General features: G+C 36.4%; 1 protein-coding gene across 6 annotated transcripts; it reads left to right on the top strand.

Annotated features, from left to right (window-relative positions):
* Window positions 1-25,754, top strand: LOC129573312 (diuretic hormone receptor-like). Of its 6 annotated transcripts, none has more exons than XM_055453705.1 (13): window positions 1-247; window positions 10,956-12,124; window positions 17,844-17,967; window positions 18,687-18,888; window positions 19,254-19,347; window positions 19,665-19,761; window positions 21,337-21,417; window positions 23,680-23,765; window positions 23,904-24,014; window positions 24,084-24,191; window positions 24,272-24,349; window positions 25,160-25,344; window positions 25,469-25,754. In XM_055453705.1, exons 2-13 carry the CDS (start codon window positions 11,984-11,986, stop codon window positions 25,503-25,505), a joined length of 1,344 nt encoding a protein of 447 aa, XP_055309680.1. In that variant the 5' UTR covers window positions 1-247; window positions 10,956-11,983; the 3' UTR covers window positions 25,506-25,754. The 6 variants fall into 6 exon arrangements, with proteins under 6 accessions (XP_055309680.1, XP_055309677.1, XP_055309679.1 ...); XM_055453702.1 differs by having other exon boundaries at window positions 133-247; window positions 24,072-24,191; XM_055453704.1 differs by lacking the exon at window positions 1-247 and adding an exon at window positions 9,925-10,737.

Consider the following 25,754-nt stretch of genomic DNA (forward strand, 5'->3'; position numbering starts at 1 on the left):
ACGTTCAGTGAGTCGAGTGTCGAAACAGTGCCGTATTTTGTTTTGTGTACGTTTGGTTTCATCTTCTCGGTGTGTTTTTGTGCTGCTGCTGCTGCTGTTGCTTCTGTTGGTTGCTGCACATTTTCAGAGTAGAAAAACAAACGGAATTTTTCGAAACTTTTTTTTCTCTGTCATTTTGCCGTGCGCTTGTTCGTTCGTTATGCATGAGGATTTACCGAATATTTGCTCTTGATCAACTTTTGATTCGGTTTGTCAACAGATTTTTTTCTCCCTGTGTTGCTCGCATTCGCTCGCTCTATCACACCGGGTGTGAGAGTGAGTGAGTTTTTTTGTGGGCGAACGTGTTTGTTTCATGGATTTTTGTGTGTGCTTTTTTATTTATTTTATGTGTGTGTGTGTTTTTTTTGTATTATTTCTAAATTGGAATATATCATCATAGCAAGTGCGTGTTTGTTTTACGCGGTTTTTTTCTTCTGTGAATATTGAACCAATTTTTTTTTTGTTCCTATTTGTGCTTAGACATTTAACCGTTGCGGTTTGTTGATATGTGTACTGAACGAATGAGATGAGAAAAAAAAATTTGAAATTCAAACAACACTCCTTTTAATGTGCGCGCTACCACAAAACATCCCGATTTAACGGTTTAAATTATCCGCATTGTTACCGACAGGTGCACCTACCATATTTTCTTTCGTTGTTGTTGTTGTTGTTGTTGAAACCAAAAAAGACTCGAAATACCATTTTTATTTAATAAATTTTTGTTTTAATATTCAATTTCTAAAATTGCAGCAAAAAAAACGACAACAACAAAGAAACGGCGACGACGACGACAAAGAATTTACTTAAAATTGAATTTTCTCCTTTGTTATTGTGAATTCATAGGCGGAAACGTCGGCTGTGCAAAGTTTTTCGTTTCTTCAGGCGCTTTTCTTTCGCTTTCGCCGCGTTTTAATCGAAAGAATACTGTGTGACGAACCAATGAAAATTGTATGAAGAACATGCTCTTTTCCGACACAAAGTTGCCAACGAATATAAGGACAAAAAAATGCGCTCTTCCTCGGAATTTTTTTTTTTGTTCGGTTTCAACCAAAGCTAAGAAGAACAAGTTAATTGTTGTTCAAACGAATAAACAGCCTTCTGGGTGCAATTGCAAAAAGTTGGATGTGTGTTCGTTTGTGTCAGAGAACTCAAAGAATGCTGCTTGTTGTTCTGCTATGAAAAGTTATTTTGAAATAATAATCATCTTTAATCGCCGACACAATTTCATTTTTCAAATCAAACAGTTAACCGCGTCGACGAATTTTCGTTCGTTTTCTTTTGCCTTCGCTCTTTTAGATCCTTTCTTTCCTTTTCTTTGGAATTCTTTTCGTCTTTCTTGTAGACAGAAGCAAACGACAGAGAGCGAGAGAAAGAGAAAGAAAAAGAGAGGGAGTGAGGAGGAGAGTGGTTCATTCTCAACATTCTCTTTTGCCTCGGCTTCAAATGTTTCTTCTTTCATAACATTTCACTTTTGCTGTGATAATTGCGTTGTTTTGCTCTTTTCCGATTCAGTCTGGAGGCCATTACCCCTCACACGGACGTCTTTAACTGCATAACAGTGTGAAAATGCTGTTGCTGACGATTAACAAATCGTCGGGATGAATTCCTAATAAAAACGGTCCCCGTTAAAAATAAAAGCAAGCGAAAAAAGTGCACAAACAGACCAAACCAAACGAAACCAAACCAAACCAAACCCATAACTCAACTAATTTTAAACACATTGACCGCTATAAAAAATCACACTGTTACAAAACGGCAACGAGAGCAACAGTAGCGCAAAAACCAAGTGGCTCATCGCTCATTTTATCCGTCTCTCGTCGTCGTCGTCGTTGCGCTTTTGTTTATATGTGGTTTTTACTATTCCAGTAGCGAAAATTAATTGCGTTATTTTACGAACCCACATCACACACATAAAAATTTTCCGTTCCATGGTTCGTGGTTGTCGACGACGACGTCGTCATCGTCGATGTTGATGTTGACGTTGGTCGCCTTTGTGTTTTATGCTTTTCGAAACCGCATTTCGCATCCTTAATTATGGTTTCATCCATATACATATTTTGATGCAGTTGTTTGATTTTTCCGGGCCATTTTTTTCGTTTTGGCGTTGATCTGCGTCTCCGTCTTTGGGCATAGTTGCCATTTATAGCAAATGAGCTTTGATTCTCGTCACTTTCTGATGAAATGAACGGTTTTATGATTAGAAGTTGTGAAAAATATGCCTCGAACTGACAACCAACCAACCAAGATACATATCTCTCACCACCTCAATCTTCTTATACCTTTCTATAACTCTCTTTCTCTATGTTTGCACAAAATTAATTTCACCCTTTTCTACCGCTCGTCCCCTGATCTCTTTCTTTCTCTTGATTTACCTCTTCCTCTCTCTGGCTCTCCACCGCCCGCTCGCTCGCTTGCTTGCCGTACTTTTGCGCGCAAGAATTTATGGCGCGATTCTTTTTACAAGTTCTGAAAAAAGATGGAATAAATATCAATCGAATGGCCATTAATAAAAGTTTTTTGTTTTATTTTTCATTAAGTTGTTGCTATCGGTCTGAAAGCGGCGAATTATGGCGAAAAATACGCCAAATTACTTGCCGCTTGCACAGTATTGACGACGACGACGACGATGACGACGTTGGAATTCATTCATTTTCAATGTGATTTTTATTACATTGTCAATATGATTAATGATCGGAATCGTTATTATTGGAATCAGAATTGAAGAGTCGATAGCAAACGGAGTCGCAGCTGTGAACAATGTCGCATTTTTCCCGGTTTCTTCTCTCGGTTTATTGTCGATAGTTGATGTACGAATCACTTGTAAATCGGATGCTCTTCATCTTTTGATCGCGCTCTTTTATGGTTCGCACTCTCTCGTTTTCCCTCTCTTTCACTCAGCTCTTGCTCTTTTATCGCTCTCTTTCGCCCCATCTGTGCACGCCGAGATCTTGTGTTTTCTCTCTCTCTCTCTCTCTCTCTCTCTCTCTCTGCTCTCTCTCTCGAAATGCCATTGATAATTACATTTCAGCGCATTTTATTTACATGTCAGCGAGTGAGATTGTGTTCTGTTGCCGGTAGTCGTCGTCGTCGGTTGTGTCATCTCATTTTGTGCAATAAAGTTTGCCTGGAATGCCATCAAGAAATATTGTTTTGGTTTTTGCACATATATATTTCCTCTCTCTTGCTCTCTCTCTCTCCCTATCTCCATCGGCAATGTTATGACTTGAAGCGTGCAAAGTGTCATGATATGGTTCGCTTGTTCCTTTATATATTTTTTTCTTCCTTCGTTTTACTATCTACTATCATTTAGCCATATAATTCGTTCGCACTCTCTGTGAGTGTCTCATTATCTTTGGTGGCGAATAACAAAGAATTTTTTGACCTAGGCAAATAAAAATGAGCAATTGCTCTCTGGTATCGAATGATATGTCTAACGCGCGCGCGACAATCGGGTGTGTGACAGAGAGAGAGAGAGAGAGTGAGATTTTTAATGTTCGGATTTTGAACATGAACACACACAGACACACGTTTCGATCATGAAAACGTTATGTAATTTATGCGCTTCATTTGATTGTCGATCAAGTTGGATTGAGAGTTGAAAAGCGATTGCGACCGGTGACAACGACGACATCGACACATTTTTTACATACACACCAAAATAGACGAATCGCACAGCAAGCGCAACCAATTAAATATGCGTTTCAAAGCGATTCTTATCATGAAATGTGCCTGAGAGAGTGTAAATTGTGCGCGCGCTCGTTAGCTCGTTTACTCGAGAGATACGACAACGATATGGCTACTTTTCACTTGTTTTGTGCTCACAGCTCGCTCTCTCTCCCTCTGCCATTCGCACTCAATGAAAAATCGCACTTTATTTACTCCGTTTTTTTGTGCGCTGCGCGGTAAATGAGACATCTGATCATTTGACCTTTACCGATTTTTATTTACATGTACAAACGGTGCCTAGTCGTCTTTTTAGCACTACATGGAATGTAGAATACATGGAATATAGGCTATTGCATTTGTTTTTTTTTTCCCAAGAAATTTTTAAGACTCTTTAGGCCTTATTTTTGGACCGAAAATTAACTCTTCTTTCTATCCAAAGTTCTAATTTGAAATAAAGCAATTACGCCTAGTTACAAAAATATAATAATGTCATGTTCATGCGATTCATGTTTGAGATAACTCAAAAAAAAAATTTAATATTATTTTAATTCTCAATGTGAAATAATGTACAATCCACGTTCACATTATCGTTCCCAAAACCAAAATAATATAATTAATAATAACATAATTTATTTAATTAATATATATTAATATTTATTTATTTATCCATATGATTTATAACCAAATTTTTTATTGTTTCTCTTACATATTTAATTTTTTCAAAGTACGGCAATTTAGTGAAAGATTTGTCTAATGAACTTTTTGTCCGGGTCGAACATTATTGATTTTGATTAAAATAATTTTCATAAAATACAGAAATGTATACTTCGATTGAAACTACATTCCATGTAGTGCTTGAATGAATAATTTGATGGAAAAATCAAATTAACGTTAAAAAAAACCATTTTAAACAACGCAAAAAGAACGCAGAGAGGAGCGAAGCGACGATCTGCGGTCTTGTTTTTTGTTGGTTTTGCCTCTTTTTTTCTGTGCACTACTATCACGATAATTCGCTTAGCATTTGATTATCGTTGCGCAAAACCAAACTGACACACAGCGTTAACTCCTGTTTACTAAACAACTCCATTTTTTTTCCAACAAAAAAAAATCACGCAATTTTTCTTCCGACTCTAAATTGCTTCGAGTATAATGAATGAATAACAGGAAAGAGAGAAAGAGAGAGAGAGAGAGAGAGAGAGAGAGAGAGAAAGATGAAAAACGAATTATTCATGCGTTCCACACGAAATATATTAAATGCGCGCATATGCATCCAGCTTTGAGATAACACTCACATGTACATGCAAATATTTTATTCTCGACGACTTTTTTCTTCTTCTTCTTCTTCTTCTTCTTCTTCTTCTTCTCAAATACTCCTACATGTTTGGCCGTATCTTTATTCGGGCGAACCGAGCCGCGCGCACATCCATTATCTTTATGGCGCTTATATTGTAAACGACGCTTGATTCCTTCTTTGCTTTGATGATAATGCCACATTCGTTCGCCCTTTTTTTCCCGACATCTTCTTCTCTCTATCGTACGCGCCACGCGCGCGCACTCTCGCACGTTTTGGACCAATTTAAGCGGTGCTCTCAGATTTCAAGCGACACGAGATTCACGATGAATCAAATTACGAGATATTTAATTGGTTGAAGTTCAAATTGTGATTGCATTCGAGGACAAATTATCATCATTTGGATTGAAATAAACGGTCTTTTTTGTTTCGTTGCTACATTCAATTGTTTTGGCTTTGAGGGGAGATCATGACATCAAAGTGAACAGAACTTGGATATTTGTAAGGAATTTTATATTCATTTTTATTTATAATTCAATTCAAAAGAAGATTTTATTCACTGCACACAAAAATATACGGAAATTGGTCGGTCTGAAGAACATTTAAAACGAAAAAAAGGGTGGAGAGCTCTTCGGCTGTGCTTTAAAATGCACAAAAGTGCTTTTTAAACAATGTGCTTTTCAAAAAGCCACAAAAATGTTCCAAAATCATCAACAATTTTCGAAATCGTTGGTTGAAAACCCATCAAAATCCTAGGAAATCACCTAAAATTTTCAACATTCCATGGAATACATGAAAATATGCAAAACTTAATGCTTGAAAAAAATGGATGGAAGGTTTTATCAAAAAAAAATATTGCCGCAAAATATCATAAAATCACTTCAATTCTGATGAATGTACAGTAAAAATGAGAAAAATGAAGCAAACTTTCCAAAATTTAGCCTAAGTGTGCAAAAATATTTCTAATAACACGCTCTGATTTTAAATTAATAAAGAAATGAGCAAAATTTCGATGTATTCGAAAAAATATCGTATTTAATTCGAAAATTTCATGGAATTTCGAGCATAATTTTATGAAATTAAGAAAAAAATTATTTTGAAGTGAAAACAAATTATGCATGAAATTCCGCGAATTTAAGAAAAAGGCATTTTCCTTTAAAAAGAAGGCAGAAATCAAGAGTCCGATTTCGTTCAAAAGATCAAAAAAAAAATCCAAAAACGCAGTCAAATCTGCAAAAACTGATTAACAAAACGTCCTTTTGAGAGAAGATTTGATGGTAAATTTTGCAAATTTTGATTAATCAAACAGTCGTTCGCGCTTTCCTGTATCAATGTTTCGAATTTCTGGAGTTAATTTCCACCTGCATGGGTTTGTTTTCGTTATGTCTCAATGAATGAATGTTTCGCAAAACTAATTAGCTCTTGTGCTTTCACATATTTCCACCGATTTATCAATTCCAGCTCTTTTTGTGTGGTGCAATGTGTATATATTCCAATTAATAATGCAGGCTAATCATCGAATGAGGTAAAAAGGTAGGGTGCAAATCAACTTTTTCGATGGATTAGATAAACTTCTGAACAAAACCACGGAACGATTCCATTCACCGTTGCTGACGTTGTATTGCATTGAATGCAATGCATTCAAACGAGTTTCACCCAGTCTTTTGGATAAAAATTGATAATTTCCAGGGCAACCGAACCAACGCAGCAATGATTATTTACAAATGCTAGCGAAAAAAATGTACGTCAATAGTGTTGCATCGTAAGCTCAATTCGCAGAATTAATTAAGATAAATCCCCATTGAAAACGATATGCCATTATCTGCGGTATAATTAAACGTGAGCGAGTTAGAAGTATCATGTGTACGTGGCGTGTGTGTGTGTGTGTGAGTCAAAACTTTAATGAATCAGTTCATAATTATAATTAGAATAAATACGAGATTGTTGACAAATGTTTGACGAGGAAAGGGCAAGAGCCAAGCACAGTTTGTGCATCGCTGCGGAGTTAATTGGAATGTACATGGATACAACAGTACATGGTTGTCATACGCATATTCCTCATACAGTATTCATTTGGTTTACGATTCGGCTCCACAATATTGACAATTGCGTTTGATGTTGATCCGGAGCGGTGGTTACTATTTGCATAAAAATCTGGTTGATGAGCCAATGTCTTTTGATTTTTGACATTATCTATAACTAGATCTCATGCATGCATGCCATGACATTGTGAATAATATGCGCAAATTTACATATTGCGACAATTTGCTTGCAAATTTCTACCTGCTATTTTTTCGCATACCTCTGCATTTTATAGTACATAAAAACATGATGAATTTTTTTTAATCAAAAATTGGAACGCAGTTTTTTTCGCTGGCATCACTTAGCTGTCGGTCCAACAGTGTCAGATAAACGATGGTCTTTTCGGAAGAAATCTCTTCGTGGTCAATCAAGAAATGAGAAGAAGAGTTGAGAAATTTCTTCTTGAATTAATTTTTCATTGAACGTAATACCCCAAAAAATTCTGCTCGAAAATGATGATTTTGTGCGAAAAAAAAACAAAAAGTCACTTTCTTTCGAACTAGTGACAATTTCCCTGGAGAGTGGTAATTGAACCAAAACTAAATATCACTGGACAGTTCAATCAAATGGCAATTTAACTCTGAATTGCGATCAAATGAGAGCGGCTCATCAAATGCGAGCTTTTTGCGAGTGCGCTGCACTACATACGTCTCATTTGTTTGAACTGAAAACCAATTATTCAACCACCACTATAGAAATGAAACATCGCTCGAACCAAAGCGCGATCACATGAAATAAACGTAATCGAATTGTTGTTAAAATTGATTGCAATTTCAAGCCCCTTGATTGCGAATGTCGAAATGAGTGAAATGTGAATACTACTTTCTCGCACTCTACCTCTTTCATTATCGCTCCCTTCTCTTTCTCTCACACACAAACACTCCCTCCCTCTCTCTCTCTCTCTCTCTCTCTCTCTCTCTCTCTCTCTCTGGTCCATTCTCTCGTCAAATGGTGTATTGGTCTCTAGTATTACTTTTGGCAATGTGCCAATTCTGAATCGAATTTCAATGATACAATACGGTTCAGGTGATACGTCTATATATGTTTCGCATTCCAACTCTTTGCCTCTCTGCCACTCTGCTTCTTTTTCACTCTTTCACTCTTGTACTCTCACTTTCATCTCTTTGCATTCTTTCCGTTTAGTTTAATCATTGAGCTGATCATAAATTTTCGTTTCGTGTCATCGGATTGACACAAATTTTCAATTGTGATGTGGCTCCGTGGTGGTGTGTTTGATCCCTCTCAATTTGCTTACCCTCTTCCGCTCTCTCGGATTTGGATTAAGTGGATTTTGTGTTTGTTACATTTATGTTCTTCCGCTCCACGGTTCATCTCTCCTCGTGAGTTCGAATTGTTTGTTAAGTCTCAACACTCAAGTTTGAAATGGCGCCAGTTGTTCTGTGACCTGTGTTGTGTGGCAATTCTGATAGAATGTGAAAAATGCTGTATTTTTTGTTCTCTTATCTCTTATCCAAAAAGGCAAATACAAAGTGTCGGAAGCGTGAGAGTAAGCAAAAAATCATTGTAAATATTTCGAAATAAATCCATGTTTGCATTTTGGTGTTGAATCGAATGAAAGATTCGGCGGTGTGAAAGCGTATCTACTTGATTGGCTGCAACTCAAACACGAAAAAATCCACTTTCGGATGATAGACGGAGTGAAAGAGAGAGGGAGCGTCATCAACGATACGAAATTTTTCGGTGAAAATTGAATTTTGACGCAACCACGGAAACCTCAAACCCATGCATCAGCACAAATGTTGTCACACTCACGGGAACCTCGGCAAATGAGAGAAAGGACAAAAAAAAATCTGTTTAGAAAAAAGAGCAAAAACGAAAGAGAATAAAGGCTAGGCGCAGCGATGGAGCTGCGACTGAACATTAAAGAGATTGTTTCAAGCTCCATTGATAGGGAGTTGTATTGCTCATTTTGATTTGATAACGGCAAACGGTTGTTTGATTTGATTTCATCAGAGTGCGAGAGAAGGAGCATCAGTGTGCGCATCTTGTGTGTCACATCGCATGTAAGGCATGTACGATGTACTGTACATACGTACACAAAGAGTGTGGCTGTGTGTCAATGTGAATATTTCATGCCTGACATTCATCATAATATGCGTACGTCGTGGTACGTTATGTATCGCCAGCGTTCGACATCTCTCTAAATAGCGAAAGAAAGGAAGAGAGTGTGTGTGGAGGAGAGAGTGAGAGAGAGAGACCCAGCATCAAATATGCTTGTATGCATAATTATACGTTTCACGGGAGTGCGAGCAAAGAAATAGGTGTATATGTTATCAATTGGGTGCCGCATTTTTGTCAAGATGTGTTTTTTTTTGTCGTTGTTATTGTTGTTGGAATGTTACGTTTTGGGCTGTGTGCGCATCGGCCGTTCAAACACAACGGCGATAGAGTAGCATTTTGAGAAGAGCGCGCGTCCGCGCTCCTTATGTTCGCCGCTTTTGTTTGCTGTATTTAATTGTTTTTTATCTGATCCAATAGGATCAAAGAGCATTTAATTTAGTTGTAAGCAGCATATTTTATTAGAAACAACAACGGGTAGGCTATCGAGGCACGGTAGCGAAACGAAACGAACGAACGAACGAATGAGCTGCTAGCGACCGCGTAACAAATACGAATATGAATAACACGAGCCGCGTATACCACAAACTCATAAACAGATACACGAAACGAAGCGAAGCGAAAAATCCTTCAATTCTCTGTCAGCATCTCGCTGATACTGATATCGATACCGCTGATACTAGTTCGTCTCTAACTGTCTTTTCGCTCGGCATAACGCGCCGAACCGAGAGAGTGTAAGACACACAACCGACACTCACTCACTCTCTGTGTAGTCGTCGTTGTCGTAATCGAAACATTGGCTACATTTATTTCTATCGCAAAAATACACCGTCATTTCAAAGGCAAAACACAATCACTCCTTTGAAACCGTATAAAAAGAGGAAGAAAAAAAAGCACGCGTTCGGTGGCCGTAGCACACTGTCTCGAGTACAATATAGTATACATGTATATCAGAGTCAATAAACACCCATTCAACACAATATATCTCGTTTTGTTGTTTTGGTGCTGATTTGAAGCTACCGTTTCGCTTTTTTTTCTCTTCACAATACTCACTCGCTCACTCTGCCGCCGCTTCAACGACCAGCTTCCAAGCGACTTTTTCTTCTTCTTCTTCTTCTTCTTGTTCGGTTTTCTTTCGCTATACGCATCGTGTGTGTCGCGATCAAGCGACACAAGTTACTTGTTCTTGTTCGCGAGCGTACACAATTCAATTCCATTTTAAACTTTGCTATAAATCATTCGGCTACAATTGGTAACGGTTTTCGTATATTTCGCTTATCCCGTTTTTGTTCAACGCACAACATTGACACAGGATGTGCAACACACCAGAGCAGTGACAGTGAATAATTATTTGGATTTCATGTAAAGTGCATTGCAGCGATGATGCAAGGACATTTGATTTATCGATCCCATCACCATTTATCCCGACCATTCGATTAATCCAAATGAAGTTATTTTTCAAACGAAACATTCAGTGGCCGATGGTTGCATTTTGAGCAAGGATTTTTCTTCGTCGAAGAAAGAACGAATACCGTTTTTGTGCATGAAAGAACATGTGTTGAAAGTTTTTAAACGAAAAAGTTAGTTTTGACAAAATATTCAGGTTTTTTTTTCTTCTTTAAACGTGAAAAAACGTTTTATTCATGAAAAAGTATTCACCTTCCGTTTTAACAAACTACTACTATGGTAGTAGTTGGTTTTAGTAAAAGCTGTAGTTTCCCTTGGAAAAACCGTAATTTTCTTTAAAACGTGAAACAATCCATTTCATTACAGATTCAATTCCATTTCCTTTTTCTAGACCGGACAAAGAAGCATTACGAAAACACGAGCTCGCAAAATGAGAATCATTTGCAGCGAAAACGAACAACACCACTTTGCAACGTATGCACATTGAAGTGAAAAAGTGAGCTTTGTTTTGACAGATAGAGATCAAGATCATGCATTATAAATAACAGCAGCCACCACTGTGTGTTAGATAATTTGAATCAAATCGAGAGTGCTCATCGAATCAGTCGAACGCTTGCTATTGATGATAGTGATTTGTTTTCAATTGAAGTGGCTAAATCAATCGGAACCAATTGCGCCAGTATTTTTAATTCAATGAAACAAACAAAACGGTAGCCGTTTTCAAATGTCGTACTTTTAATTGGAATCGTAGTTAGAAAAAATCGATTTTTGAACCAATTCGCGGTAGAAAAACTTCGTGAAATAAACGCAGTAAAAAAAATCTCGATTTCAAAAGATAAAAAGTCGCGTTAAAGAAAAGGCGAAGTTTTAATAAATTTACAGTGAAAAATTCTAAGAAAAATTCGCGGCAAAAATTTGAACATATTCGAAAATTTAACAAACTTGAAGTAGAAAGAATCCATCAACAATAAACAATAAAAATCTGACAAAATTGACAGTAAAAAAAACTTGAATGCTCATAAGAATTCATTGAATAATTATCATTTTGTGGTCGAAAAATCAAAATTTCAACGAATCGCAGCTAAAAGTGAATTATTCGCAGCTTAAAAGTCAGTTTAATAGAAGAAAAACCGGAAGTCAGTGTTGATTGAAGAAAAAAATCTCAATAGAAAAAAATCCTTGGTGAACTGAAAAAAGGAGAACAAGGAAGAAAACATTGAGGAGAACAGATTCAACAATAAAATTCATGGAAAGTCCACAAAAAGTTTCCTTGAAAAGTCATTCAACGCGTTTCAAAGAATAAAACGAGAACAAACTGGAGACAAAAATCTCCGAAAGTATTAAACCGTGTGTATGGTGAGAGTGTGATATCGAAACGAAAAGTTTCGTCACTGAAAAGAAAAGTATTATTGCGACACAATGGAGAGTACGATGGAAGCGACCCCCCGTGCATTTGACGATGCAAGTGTGTCAACGCTGGCGGATATTTTGAGCACGGTCAACACCACCACCGAAATGGAAACCACTTGTTTGATGAAAGGTCAATTGAATCCATCGCAGGTATGCCTCACTTCCGATTATATCACCTTTTTTCATTCCCTCTATTCCCTTCTTGTATGCGTGTCTCTCTCTCTCTCTATTTCTCCCTATCTTCCTAGATCTCTCTCTAGCTCTCTAACTCTGTCTCTCTCGCTTTGTATCTCTCATTGAATCTCTCTCCTATAACAGCTCTGCCTCTCAATAATGGAATTCTCAATAAAAAAAAAAGAATTCACTACCGCATGGAGAGTAGAGCAAAAAACAAGACCGCAGATCGTCGCTCCGCTCCGCTCTGCATTCTTGAAACTTGTAAATTCAAGGGGTTTGATTAATTTGATGTTGGAAATGTCCGTTTCACAAGTTTTTGTTATAAATCATTATAATATTGTTATCAATAATTTAAAAAAAAAATTATATGAAAAAATTGTATTCTTCAATTATTGTATTAATGTATGTTCAATGTGAACGGTCATCATACATTATTTCACATTGGCAACGAAAAAAGTGTCAATTTTTTTTTCTTCGAGTTATCTCATAATTGAATTACGTTTACATGATATTATTTCATTTTTGCAATTAGGCGTAATTGCTTCATTTGAAATAAAAAATATGGATATTAAAATGAATTAGTTTACGGTCCAAAAAAAATGGCCTAAAGAGTCTTAAAAATTTCTCGTCAAAAAAAAATCACTACAGTAGCCTACATTCCATGTAGTGCTAAAAAGAAGAGGCACCAACAAGCCAGTTATCCTACATTCGATAAGCTAAAAATACAAACAAACACTCGGCTCGGTGTTTGGCTCTCAAGTTGTATGGGGATATGATAAGAGCGGTAATTTTACACGAATCAAATCGCAATTACAAATATGATTACAAACAAGATAAATGGAGAAAAAAAAAATTATGAGAGCGAGTACGAAAGAAATGAAATTGCCCAAGAGTGCGCGCACTTAAATGGAGTGGCGTACATCAAACGAGTGAATAAAAGAGAGAGAGAGAGCAAAAATTAATACCCGAAAGAGGAAAAAGAATCAGCAAAATGCAGACATTCTCTATTCATTTTGTGTATTTCACTTGAGGAAAAGGAAAGAAAAAAAACTGAATGTAAACATAGACGGTTGGCCCAAAAATAGGCTGTGTTTATGTCATTGAAGAGTGCGAGAAAGAAGAGTGATCTCTCACTTTTGATGTATACGCGCAATTTCAAAGGTGATTCCAATTTTGGCTCATTTCAATATTCTTCTTCTTCTTTGCAAGAGCATTTTATTGCGGCTGTCAATAGTCACCGATTATTTTTATATTTTCTGACTTATTTTCTATTTATTTGCGTGCGTTATTAGCGACGAACATTCACGGGATATTTCATTTCATTTCATTTTTCGTTGAATTGAAATTTATTTTTATTTATTGTCAGTAAAAAAAGATGTTCTTAAACAACAAAAAGCCGTTGTGATGTGAACCGCTCAATTGGTTTGTTGTGTTGCTTGATTCAAATTCGTTATTAGCATACATCAGTGGATTGTAACGCAAAAATGGTAGCATTGGCTGGGTTGTCATAGCGCCAACTTTTTAAGTACATATTAAATACAAGTTTGCAAATGGAAAGACAACATACACATCATTTTTTTCTGCTTATTTCTTGTCATCTCTCTCTTTGTAACCCAGTCATGATTGAATTTGACGAACTGGAGCAATAAACAAAAAAATAAAAAAAAATGAAGAAAAAAAGAATCCACTCCCGAGGAGAGTTAGTTGAATGAGAGAAAAATAGAATTGCGCTGCTGCAATGGCAACGCAAACACATTAATTAACAAGAAACCGAACGATTTTTTTTTTCGGTTCGGGGCGGACAAACCGAGTGAACCATTGTTGGCAATAACAATCTGAATCACATCAAACAATAAATTAGCAAAAGTGTCCTCTTATTGCGCGTTTGCGTTTTCGTCGTCACTGCAAAGTTCTTTTTACGGTCTTTGATTAAAACATTTCGAATGTTCATATATTTTTTTTTTACTTTTTTTCATTTCTTTTTTACTTCGTTCTCGTGTGCCCAGATACATACATCATTTGTAACATATTCCAGATAAGATAATGAACATGATGCATCTCTTTCATCAGATGCTTTGCATTTCCACGAGAGAGAGAGCCGAGGTTTTTTTTAATGATAAACAAATCAGCAGAGAAAATGCTCACGAGTAAAAACCGCCAAATGAAAATATAGGGGAAAAAAACGAATGAATGTGGAAAAAACACATCGATTCGCGTTACACAGCAGATATGAGGGGAGAGAGAGAGAGAAAACCACGCTCTGTAAATAAAGTGGCGGGATGTAGTGGATTTTCTTATATTTATTCAACATTTATAAATGTTGTTTTTTTCGTTATTTCGTTGCTCATGCTCGGTATGCGATAAATATTTTTTTTTTTCGATGTCTCATACTCGCTATCTGCCTCCATCTCTCGCCCTCACTCTCGAATCTCTCGCTCTCGCACTCTTTTTCAATCCCCACCTCTCGCTCACTTTTCTCTCTCGCAATGCCGTTTGCTCTTCTGTGAAATCCAATTATTCATTTATTGTTGCGAAGAGTTTTCCTCTCATTCTCTTTGCATTTACATCAACATTCAGAATAATTATTTATTATTTACTTCGGGTACGTTTCATTTTTATTCGAAAACGAATACGGCACATTTTTCGCTTCTCCAATCGTTCCATTTCGAGTAACAACAAAAAAAAAGAGAACAAAACGGAACAAAATGAAAATGAGCAATGTATGGGCTCATTTATTTTCAATTTACCTTGAGAAGCTTTCCAATTGCAAACCCAATCAAATATTGCCGCGCCCCGATGACTGCCTTCTTTTCATTTTGTTTAGCCAAAACATTCATTCTCGTTCTTCGCCGGTATTTTTTTTTCTGTTCATCGAAGGAATTTCCATTTTGATGTGAAGTTTTATAATTTTTTTTCTATTTTTGATGGGGATTCATTGAAATTCGTTTGTCTATTTTTTGTGATGGGAATTTATGACAGTTTTTGAAAAATGAACTCAAATCGAATTGATGATGATGATGGAATTTTTATTATATCGAAAAAATTTGGGCCTGACCAATGATGGTTTTTTTTTTTTCGTCGGTCAGAATATATGATGACCATCGACATTTATCAATCGATTTGGTGCGTTTCACGGAACATGCTCGCATTGGGGTCATACAGCATGCGAACCGTCCAGCTGAGAGGCAAGAGATTTCTAGTCAAATGCAACCCTGATCTATATACATTTGATACACAATATGCACAATGAATAAACAAAAATGCCGCTGCTGCCGCTTGTTTTGTGTTTGAAAACACACACATACACACCCATACAAAATCTCGCGCGCGCTCTCCCTCTCTCTCTCTCTCTTCGGCGATTGTTTATCAAAATAAGCCGATGAAAAACAAGTTCGCGTGCAATTCTCTTTTCTTTCCAATTTTCTGTTTTTTCCGCTGATATTTTGTGCGGCAGGCTTTGAAATTGGAATCGCATTCTCTCTCTGTGTGTGTGTGTTGCCGCGCTTCGATTTGGAAAAATTGAACTTCCGATACTTTTTTTCCGTTCACTATCGCTCACTCGTTCGTTCGTTTTGGTCGTTTGTTGAATTTTTCGCCGGTTTTGCTACGCATTTGATTTGTGTTTACCCAAAACGATGATTTTTTTTCACTTGCTCTCGCTTCGCCATTGCGAAGCTCACAGAGACAGCTCGTGTAAATTATTACACATTCAATAATACATGCAAACAAAACGAATTCCATGAAAATAGAGTTTTTAACATGCCAACAAATGCGTTTTTCAGGAATTGTTTTTTCTATCTTTCTCTTTCTTCTCTTCTCTTCTTTCTAATCTCTTGTCTCTCTTCTCTCTTCTCTCAGCCTCTTTGTCGCTCTCTCTATCTTTTTCCCCACTCTCTAATTCTTATCTTTTGTCATTTTCTTCCATTTGCAATCTCAATATTTCAACCTCTTTTTTCTGGTCCATTGTCTCTATTTTTCTCCCACTTTCCATTCTATCCTACTCTGGACCTTTACTCATTTTCCTCGTCATTCGCGCGATTAAAGTGGAACTTTGTCCATATCTTTGGTATAAAAATCCAATCTTTTGCTCTTATTCGCTTTTGAAAAATGATGTGTGTGTCCCTTTCGAAGAAGGGACTGGAAACGGGAGTAGAAAGATCGGGAGTTGAAACAACGAAAGTGTGAAAACGCGAGCAAAAAGTGCGTTTGGCAACGGTAACAGCTTGCTACTGATTGAACTGATTTTTCTTTAATTAAAAAAAAGCGCGGCGATTTGGCTGCATTTTTCAAACCAATGTCTAAATGCTGTCAGCACATGCCGTTTGTAAGGAATAACATCGATACGATTTTCTTCTTCCTTTTTTCTCTCTCTCTGCTTCCTCTGCTCTCTCTGCTCTCTTTTTCTCTCTCCTCACCTCTTCTCTCAATGAATTTCATTTGCATATCTCGTTGTAATGCTTTTTTTCCCCATTTTTCTATTCATTTAATAAATCTTTTCCTTTGCTTTTCTGCGCATTGTTACTCTGTTTACATGAACTCATAAAATCTCAAACAAACTGGTATTGTGAATAAATAATCACACGTCGGCAAAATCAATTATCATTTTGTGTGTTTGCGCTCGCGTCAATATTCCGCCAAATTAACCGATTAGACATAGGCATATATCATTTGTGCTGTCATCGCTTCAATAGAAGAAAAACAACTGTTGTTGTTTTATTCCTGCTTAATTTAAACATTGAATTATAAATATGCTCATATTTATCGTTGATTGAAAAAAAGCGGAAAAAAAGCGGAAAAAATGCTTAATTAAACACATTGATTGATTCATAAATGATGTAGTAGATATTTGATAGAGCGACCACCGCAAACATTTATCGAAAACTAATTAAAACATTGAGTCGCTAATCGAAGCCATAAAAAAAACATGCGAATTGATTAATTTTATCGACGCCTAAACTGATCGAAAATTGTGTGGCGTTTTATGTTAATTGAAAAAAAATGTATTTTTAAACGTAGTCCAAACAGATTGTTCCAAGTTTGAGTTTGACTGAATCGGTTCGGAAATTGGTCGAATGGATTAGAATGCTCAAGGAAGAGTCGAACCAAAATGGATTTTTTTTTTCTGTTTTAAACCAGTTGATGAAAAAAAACTCGGCGAATGAAATTGAAAAAATGCTGTCGAACAATGTTGGCACAGAGTCCACAGGAGTTTCACCGTTTTGTGACATAGAAATTTGTGTGGAGGTCATCACGACGTCAAAACGCCAAAATAATGCGTCGCTTCAGTTGAAGATCAACATTTTTTTTTTCTCGAAATTTATTCATGAGAATTGTCCGAATTTACATTCAATTATTGAATTCAAAAGCCAATTCGTGTCAAGCGCAACGCGCAAATAGTCACAGAGCGTACAAATGGACGAGATAGAGATAGAGATAGAGAAAGAAAAAGAACGGGACTGCGAGATGGAGAGAGTGAAAAAGAGAGATTGAGAGAGAGAGTGAGATCGCGTGAACGAATGAAAAATGGAGAGAGTGAGAGAGATTAAAAAACAGAATGAATACGGCTCTATGAAAATTCACCGAACATTTTCTATTTCACAATTCCTGTTGCGATGATGTCTGTTTGTCGACGACACCGACAACGACTGTTCTGTTCAATGTTCAAAAATAATCATTGGCTTTTCATTTGCAGGCAAAATTCTTTGGTTGCCCGGTTGTATTCGATTCGGTGTCATGCTGGCCAGCGACAGCGGTAAATACATCAGCCATCGTGCCATGTTTCACCGAATTTCTGGGTATTAACTATGACGGTTCACGTAAGTATATGATTTATCCGCAAACAATGTGGTTGGAAAAGTTCATTCAACCGACAGCAACGACTGCGACGGCGATGAAATGGAAACTGGGCATCATTGAATCCAAGTCAAACCGAGAGAGAGAGACTCAAACAACGATGTCTAAACAGAATATGTGCTGCATTTCATTTGAATATAGCCTTATCTTAAGTGAATTAAACGTGTGCGACACACTTTGTACGAAAAGAAATCGGTGGCTGACTACGAGCACAGGTGATACTTTGTGTGGTTCCTCGTTATCTTATCACTGCTGAAAGCCGACTCAAATGAGATAATGAGTGTATATACACCAAAACTGTTCGTTCTTCAAATCTTGTACAACAGAAAAATACGAGAGCGAAAAAAAAACCACTGGCACCGGATAACAATAAAATGATGTTATTGTCTTTCCACTCGCTCCTTCATTCGCAGCGGTTCTTTTTTTCGTTTGTTTTTCAACGGAATTTGTCGTACACGTCTGAATGATTTATGGAAAAACGAAATAATCTTCAGAAAATATGGCTGCTGCTGATGATGATGATATCGTTGTTCTCTCGGTTTACTTTGAAATTGGCCTGCTTTCATTTCGTAGCATCGCTCCTCGTCGGTAGATATAGATGTCATTCCTATTGTGCGTATGTGATTTATTTTTCTTTCTTTTTTTTGCTTCGTCGTGTGTTTTTTTCTCTCTGCTCATATAGAAAATGCCAGCCGATTCTGTCATGCGAACGGAACATGGGACAAATATGCCAATTACGATCAGTGTAAGCACGTGGTGAAAGATTTACCCAATGAAATCGACATTTTCCCACAACTTGAACTGGCTACACACATCTACAGCATTGGTTACACACTCAGTTTAGTAGCGTTAAGTTTAGGTTTAGCGGTTTTTATACATTTCAAGTGAGTATTTAGACAGAATTATCGCATATGTATGCCCCTGTCTTCTTCCCGAAACGATTTCGAGAAATGTTTTCGTTTTGAAATGGAAATATTCGGTTTTGGATTTGAAAAGAGTCACTTTCGATACCTGGATAGTATCCAATGAATACTTTCCTAACCAAGTCTCTTGTTTTCAAATGAAATGTTCCTTCATCGCAACGTTCCTTCTTCCCAATGTTCCTTTATCGAAACGCTTCCGCTTCAGAATCGAAATATTTCTCGTCCAAGATATGAAAAGGGCTTTCCCTTTTCCCGTTTCGGGGTGTACAGTTAGACACAGGGAAGAGCCCTTTACCTCTCATTCCATTTCTTCCTGATTTTCACAGAGATCTGCGTTGTTTGCGCAACACAATACATGGGAATTTATTTTTAACATACATTTTATCGGCTCTGCTTTGGATCATACCACTTCTATTGGGGGTAAGTGTTCTACATCAATTTTGGTTTGAATTCATTTTTTTCGCTTGGTTTCTTTCCTCAAATTTTTTTTTGTTGCCAATTTTTCGCCATTTTTCACTTGTGTATGTGTGTGTATGTGCTTTTCACACAACTGCATTTATTCAGTGATAGCAATCCACACCGCGAACAATTGCAAAATCAATAAATTACCATAAAAATACGAAGTTTCTCTTCAAAAAGCAACAACTCATTTACATTTGACATACAATGTGAAAATACACCCAGTTGTTACACGTATGGTTTTTTTTTACATTTGTTTCCTCGTTTTTCCTTTACAGCTAACGCACAATGAAGCCACCGGCGCCGGATGCAAATGCCTTGTTATTTTATTACATTATTTTACTCTGACGAATTTCTTTTGGATGCTGGTTGAAGGTAGGCTTTTGTATATATTCCCCACTTTTATTGGCATTCGAGTGTTGAGCTGCTGAGCTCAATTTGGATTGAAGTGTAAAAACGAGAAAGAAAGCGAAAGAGTTTGACAGGAAGAAGGAGAGAGAGATTGGTAGAGAGAGGAGGAAAGAGTGATTGAGAAAGAGAAGGGGGGGAAGAAGAAAGAGAGAGAGAGAGAGCAAGAGAAAGAGTTCAAAAATTCGAAGAGTTGAAGAGAAAATTGACAGAGAACGAATAAGAAAGAACGAGGAAAAGTATTAAACATTACTTCCTCTTCCGAAGGAGTGTTACAAATCAAATCGTTTTTATTTTACATTTTCAAACGAAACATGATCCAATTTTACTCATGTCAAACTCATCCAAGTGAAATAATTGGCTATAAATATAACTATGGGGATTGAACCAATCGCGAATATCGTAAAATACATTACGATTTTTGACGTAGCTACACTCTAAGCTGTCGGTTTAGCCTAACTTTTATTCAATTAAGCTTAACTTTTTCTTCGTTTTCACATTTTTAGCGTTTCAATTGTGTGCAATTTTAATGGAACGTCAAACTTAATTGTCAAATTGATACGTTTTATGTCAGTGCCATTGTCTCACCTCCTTCTTTTCATTCCTGATTTAAAGTTGTGAAAATGATGAGAAGTATGATTTTAAAAAAATACGAAGTTTCATCTTTGTATTGAGCTTATTTGGTCGGTTCTGTACAAAGATGAAACTTCGTATTTTTGCTAATCAACTTCTTATCATTTTCACAACTTTAAATCAGGAATGAAAAGAAGGAGGTGAGACAATGGCACTGACATAAAACGTATTTGTTCACACCAATGGCAGTAAGCACTTGAACGCAAGAGACTGCGTTTAGTGCGAGAATGACGAAAACTAGCAGTGTACACTTTGGATTCCAATTTTATCACTTTGGATTCAAATATCATACACATTGTTCGCTGACTCACGAACTCTCGCTTGAGTGAATTCGCACAGTCGCACATTCACTCAAATATTTGCAATATATTCGTTTGAATGTCCCCCTAAAAACAAAACTCTTCCATTGATTATCATTTTTGTAGCAAAAAACCAACGCAGTTTGCAAAGTTCAATGAAAAAAAAACATGGAAACGAAGAGACACCTTTTAGCCTGAAGTGTAGAAAAACTTTTGCGTAAAAATGGTATATTTAAATGGCGGAAGGCATTTCTTTTCACCGATTTGAATGACTTTAGCCAACTGATACGGATATTGTGAATTATCGAATTTTGTTTTCACCTCAGTGTCGTTTTCTCTTCCGCTCTCTGTATCATTCAGGGCGTGTTTGGTTCACTATTTCTCAAAGAGAAAGCTCTTTGAAAGAGAGGCTCTTTCTCGTACACTCTTCCTAGCTCTTGACAATATCAAGTTAACATCATTCTCACTTCGTCTCAGCCCATTGAAGAGCATCCAAATTCATTCGAATTTACAATTTACACGGTGACCAATCCTTAAATCATATCTCTAGCAATAATTCAATGTCAGCTCATTGACACATTTATTTTCTATCTTTCTGGTTCCATTTCAGGTCTCTACCTATATATGCTTGTAGTGGAAACATTCTCGGGCGATAATTTGAAATTCAAAATGTACGCGTTCATCGGATGGGGTATGATGACGTCTATTTCAATTTTCAGTTAAACATTCAAATCATTCCTTTTTACTGTTCTATTCCAACTGTTTACTTTGATTTATCATTATTGTTGATGTATTGAAAGTCATTCCATCTTTCATCGTTTTGATTTTCCCCATATTTTGATCAGCGTTGATTTTTCGTTTTCGTAAAATATTCATTAGATTGATTTCGAATGCGTGTATCGGCACCCACATCAATTTTTTGTATTCGATGAGAAATACGGATGAATCTTTGGAATAATCTTGAATTGATTGTGATATGTGATGCATGACAGCATACATTTTTCACCTGGAACACTTGAGTTGAGCGATCCCTCTCGTCCGATGTGACGAAAACAAAGGATGTTCGTTTCACAACTGTCCACTTTACAATCGTTTAAACGCATGCGACACATGTGTGGGACACACAAGAAATTCTATGACACGACCAATTGAAAATAGAAATGGACAGGTTATGAATAAATAAAATATTATTCGCAAAACAGCAAAGGCCAAAATGAATAAAATTATACGGGCTATTGTGCTCGTATCTTCATGGAAATTGCGAGATATGGTATGGTTCACATTTATGCTCTACTCCGTTGGTAGACTCATATTTTATTAAATATAGTGTGGCCAAGCGTTTTGAGTGTGCACCTTTCACGGTGTGTGCCTCTGTTTTGTTGCCATACGAACGCAGACAGATAGCTGCGGGTTGAAACAGTACTTTGAGCCAATCGCACACCCACTTACCGGCAATCTAGATCGGGCGCACCATCAACACCGCCACAGGGAAAGGGAAAGCGAGGAGAGAAAAAAACAATGGCAACACACTAACAATATGTACACATTCCATTTATATGTCATATGCAACACAATGGCGATGAGTGCATTGCCACTGAATTTAAAACTTAATTAGCCGTTGACGTCGCTATTTCTTTGCTCTATTCTTTTGTTCTCAACCAACACAAACTTTAACTTGATGACATTAGATTTAATGCTTTGTTTTGGAAAAACATAAACAGAAAATTCTAGTTCCGGCTATGGGTTCAATTTGGACCACTTTTCATGAAAAATCACCGCTTGAATTTGCAACTTGACAATTTGAATGCTTGAATTAATTTTCAACGTATTTTTTGACAAAACGCACAGTTTTTTTTTAGAAAACATTCAATTCTTTGCAGAACATTGAATTTTTGTTCTATTTTCCGTAATTTGTCCAATTGAACCATTTCAATTGGGACATAATTGAACTGTTTGGAATAAATTTTTAGTAGAAATTGTGATAGAAAATGCATCGTCAGTAGAAAATGGGTTAAAAATCCTCCGGGGCAATTTCAAAAATATTAAACACTTCAGCTCAAGCCTACAACCAAAAGATGATTATCAACTCACTACACTTTATTACCCGAAATCAAACATCAAAATAGCATAGAAATTTAAGGGCTTGCAGTTTGAGTCAACACAACTAGTAGCACCATGAGTGCTGTGTGTACTATGTACGTCGTTGGAGCTCTCTCTATGGCAATGCAAACAGTATTAATATGAGAAAGTTGCTCGGAGGCTTGCTGCACTCACCCACATGCGAGTGGTTCGTCAAGCGGAAATTTACATACAGTCAATTTATGTTCTTGGGGATAAATTCATTTTCTCAAATGCCAGAACAGAGATGATAAATTTAATCTAAGCTTATTTTCTAATTTGCCTTTGATCGGCCCAGTTCTTTTTTTTGTTCATTTTTTTCTCTCCAATTTCGGTTTTCTTCCATGTTTCGCATTTTAACCGAATTGTTAACAAGTTGTTTAATAACAAGTTGTCGAACGGTAAACCATTGTTTCACCGCTGCTTCTCTCTGAAATCTGGTGGAAAGACTTGAGCATATTGAGAATGTGTTGGGAATCGAGACAAATGAAGCTCCACTCTAAATGGTTTACTCCTTTTGTTCCATACGGAAGGAACATTGTACAATCTCTCTAAACAACCGGCAACTCAATTCAATTCGAGATGAACGAATTTCCGAAAGTTTTCTACTTCAAGCAAACAATTCCAAAAGTTTGCTACTTATACCGAAGAACAAACTTGTGTTCCATCGCCAAATAAATGTGGAGTGAAATTCTCCATGTGAAAATGAATATATATGGAGCGAAGCACATTCAGATGAAAACAAGAGGAAAATCATTTGCATTTTATCTAGGTTACATGCATGGAGTGTTGTTTTTTCTCTAAAAAAAAATTACAAAATGAGTTTGTTTGTTAGGTTGCCCGGCCATTATAATTGCTATTTGGACAGCTGTCAAATCATTTGCACCGATCAATGAATCGGACGGACCGAATCGACAACCGGTAAGTGTGTGTTCAATTTTATCCCATTAAAATGGAAATTGTTTTCGCTATTGTGCTGTTATGATGTGAGATTTATGTAAGCGATTTTGCATCTAATTAAAACTCGACCAATCACCATTCACTCACTCGCACACACAGGTCCAAATGAAATGCACATGGATGCATGAATCGCATGTCGATTGGATATTTCATGGTTCGAAAATGGCCTGTTTACTGGTCAATCTATTCTTTCTCATTCGGATTATGTGGGTAAATGGCATAATTTATTTTTATATCTTATAAAACTATAATAGTTATATCTAAAAGTGTATTGTTAAGGTGCTCGTTATTAAATTGCGATCAGCGAACACAGCCGAAACGCGACAGTATAAAAAAGCATCGAAAGCATTGCTCGTACTCATACCATTGCTGGGTATTACGTATTTGGTAAGGCCAAGAAAAAGGATTTATTTAAATAGTTTTGGGTGATTTCGTTTTAAATAAATTTAATTTTTGAATATTTCAAGATTTTATTGTTCGGACCGGAGAGCGGAGTCTATCAGCATATGTTTATCATTTTACAGTCCATTCTCATCTCGACACAGGTAGGATTTTCAATGAGTTTAGTCAAAAAAATATGAAATATACATTTGGTAATTGCGTCGGAATTCGAACGGAGATTTTTGTTTCAATGTCAATTCATAGAGACATAGTATCTATAGACTCATTTTCTACGAGGAGCGAAAGGAACTTAGCTCAATTTCTTTACAAAGATCATACATTGCTGTAATCTGATGTATGTTTTCATTTTTCAACAGAAATCACAATTGAATTGTCTGAAAGTACTGAAAACAATAGCAAATTTACTAAAAAATATCTTCTTAATACTGAAAAGTATTGAAAATAAGCTTTTAGTAGCAATTCACTCCATGATTTCATACTGAGCGCCTAATTTTGCATATAAATGTCCAAATTTTTTCGAACACTTGGTAGAAAATGGGTTGAAGAAGAATATTTCTCTATAAGAGAGTTAGGGTTTCTTTCAAACTATAGTATCTTTCCGTGTGAGAATATTCTGACTGAGTAATCGATTATTTTGGGACATAATCGACCTAGCCAGTCATGGAACATAGTCGAACGTGATTATCCAATACAAAAATAACGATCGTAATTAACTGCAATCACAAGTTGAGTGCAGTCAAAAGTGTTTCGAATAAAGCGACTTGCTAAAATTCCATCCGACTTGATTTCATTATACTTGACTATTTTTCATACAAATCATCTGCTCAGTTAACTAAATTGGCTTATTAAGAGATTTCAGTTACAATCAGTCATTTGTTTTCCACGCGGGTTCGCTTTGAAAACTATAAAGTTAAAACTACTCTGAAAATCCAAAATTTCTCTCTCTAAAACAGGGATTTTCCGTATCATTGCTGTACTGTTTCATGAATTCAGAGGTGAAACAGGCGCTTTACCATCGTTTATCGATATGGCGTGAGAAGCGAAACATTGGCAACGATACGCAAATGGATTACCGAAAACATCGAAATGGCATGTCCAAGGATTACTCGTCACCACGTTCACGAACCGAAAGCATACGGTAACTAAAATCTCTCTCAAATACTTATCATTTCCGTTTTATTTTTCAATTTAATTTCAAATGATTTCCATTCGTATTTTTTTAATTTGTTTTTTCTTTCAATTTTAATTTCATTTTTCTTTAGTTTAACATCAAACTCAAATGGATCGACGATCCCATGAAAAAAAACTTAATCCTTATTTTGCACACCATACCAAAACAACACGTCGAAGATATAATTTCTTATTATTTTTATTGTCGTCGTCGTCGCCGTCGTCACACATCCACACATACACAACATACATTCTTAATTTTCTATTATATCATTTTTTCAAGGAACAATGAACAAAGTTATATTGCATTAAGCCGAATTCGAATTATCGATTTAACAAGTGAAAAATAAAATAAAAACACACACAAACAAACACAAA

The sequence above is a fragment of the Sitodiplosis mosellana genome, unplaced genomic scaffold, assembly GCF_009176505.1.
Source record: "Sitodiplosis mosellana isolate CC-2019 unplaced genomic scaffold, AAFC_SMos_1.0 Smas_scaffold_6062, whole genome shotgun sequence".
Lineage (NCBI taxonomy): Eukaryota > Metazoa > Arthropoda > Insecta > Diptera > Cecidomyiidae > Sitodiplosis > Sitodiplosis mosellana.

Bases quoted from the DNA above. Each gene is read 5' to 3' on its own strand.
- LOC129573312 (XM_055453702.1), top strand. From the start codon at position 11,984: ATGGAGAGTACGATGGAAGCGACCCCCCGTGCATTTGACGATGCAAGT. The intron at 18,889-19,253 runs GTGAGTATTTAG...TGATTTTCACAG, and splicing joins GCGGTTTTTATACATTTCAA to AGATCTGCGTTGTTTGCGCA. The intron at 19,762-21,336 runs GTAGGCTTTTGT...GTTCCATTTCAG, and splicing joins CTTTTGGATGCTGGTTGAAG to GTCTCTACCTATATATGCTT.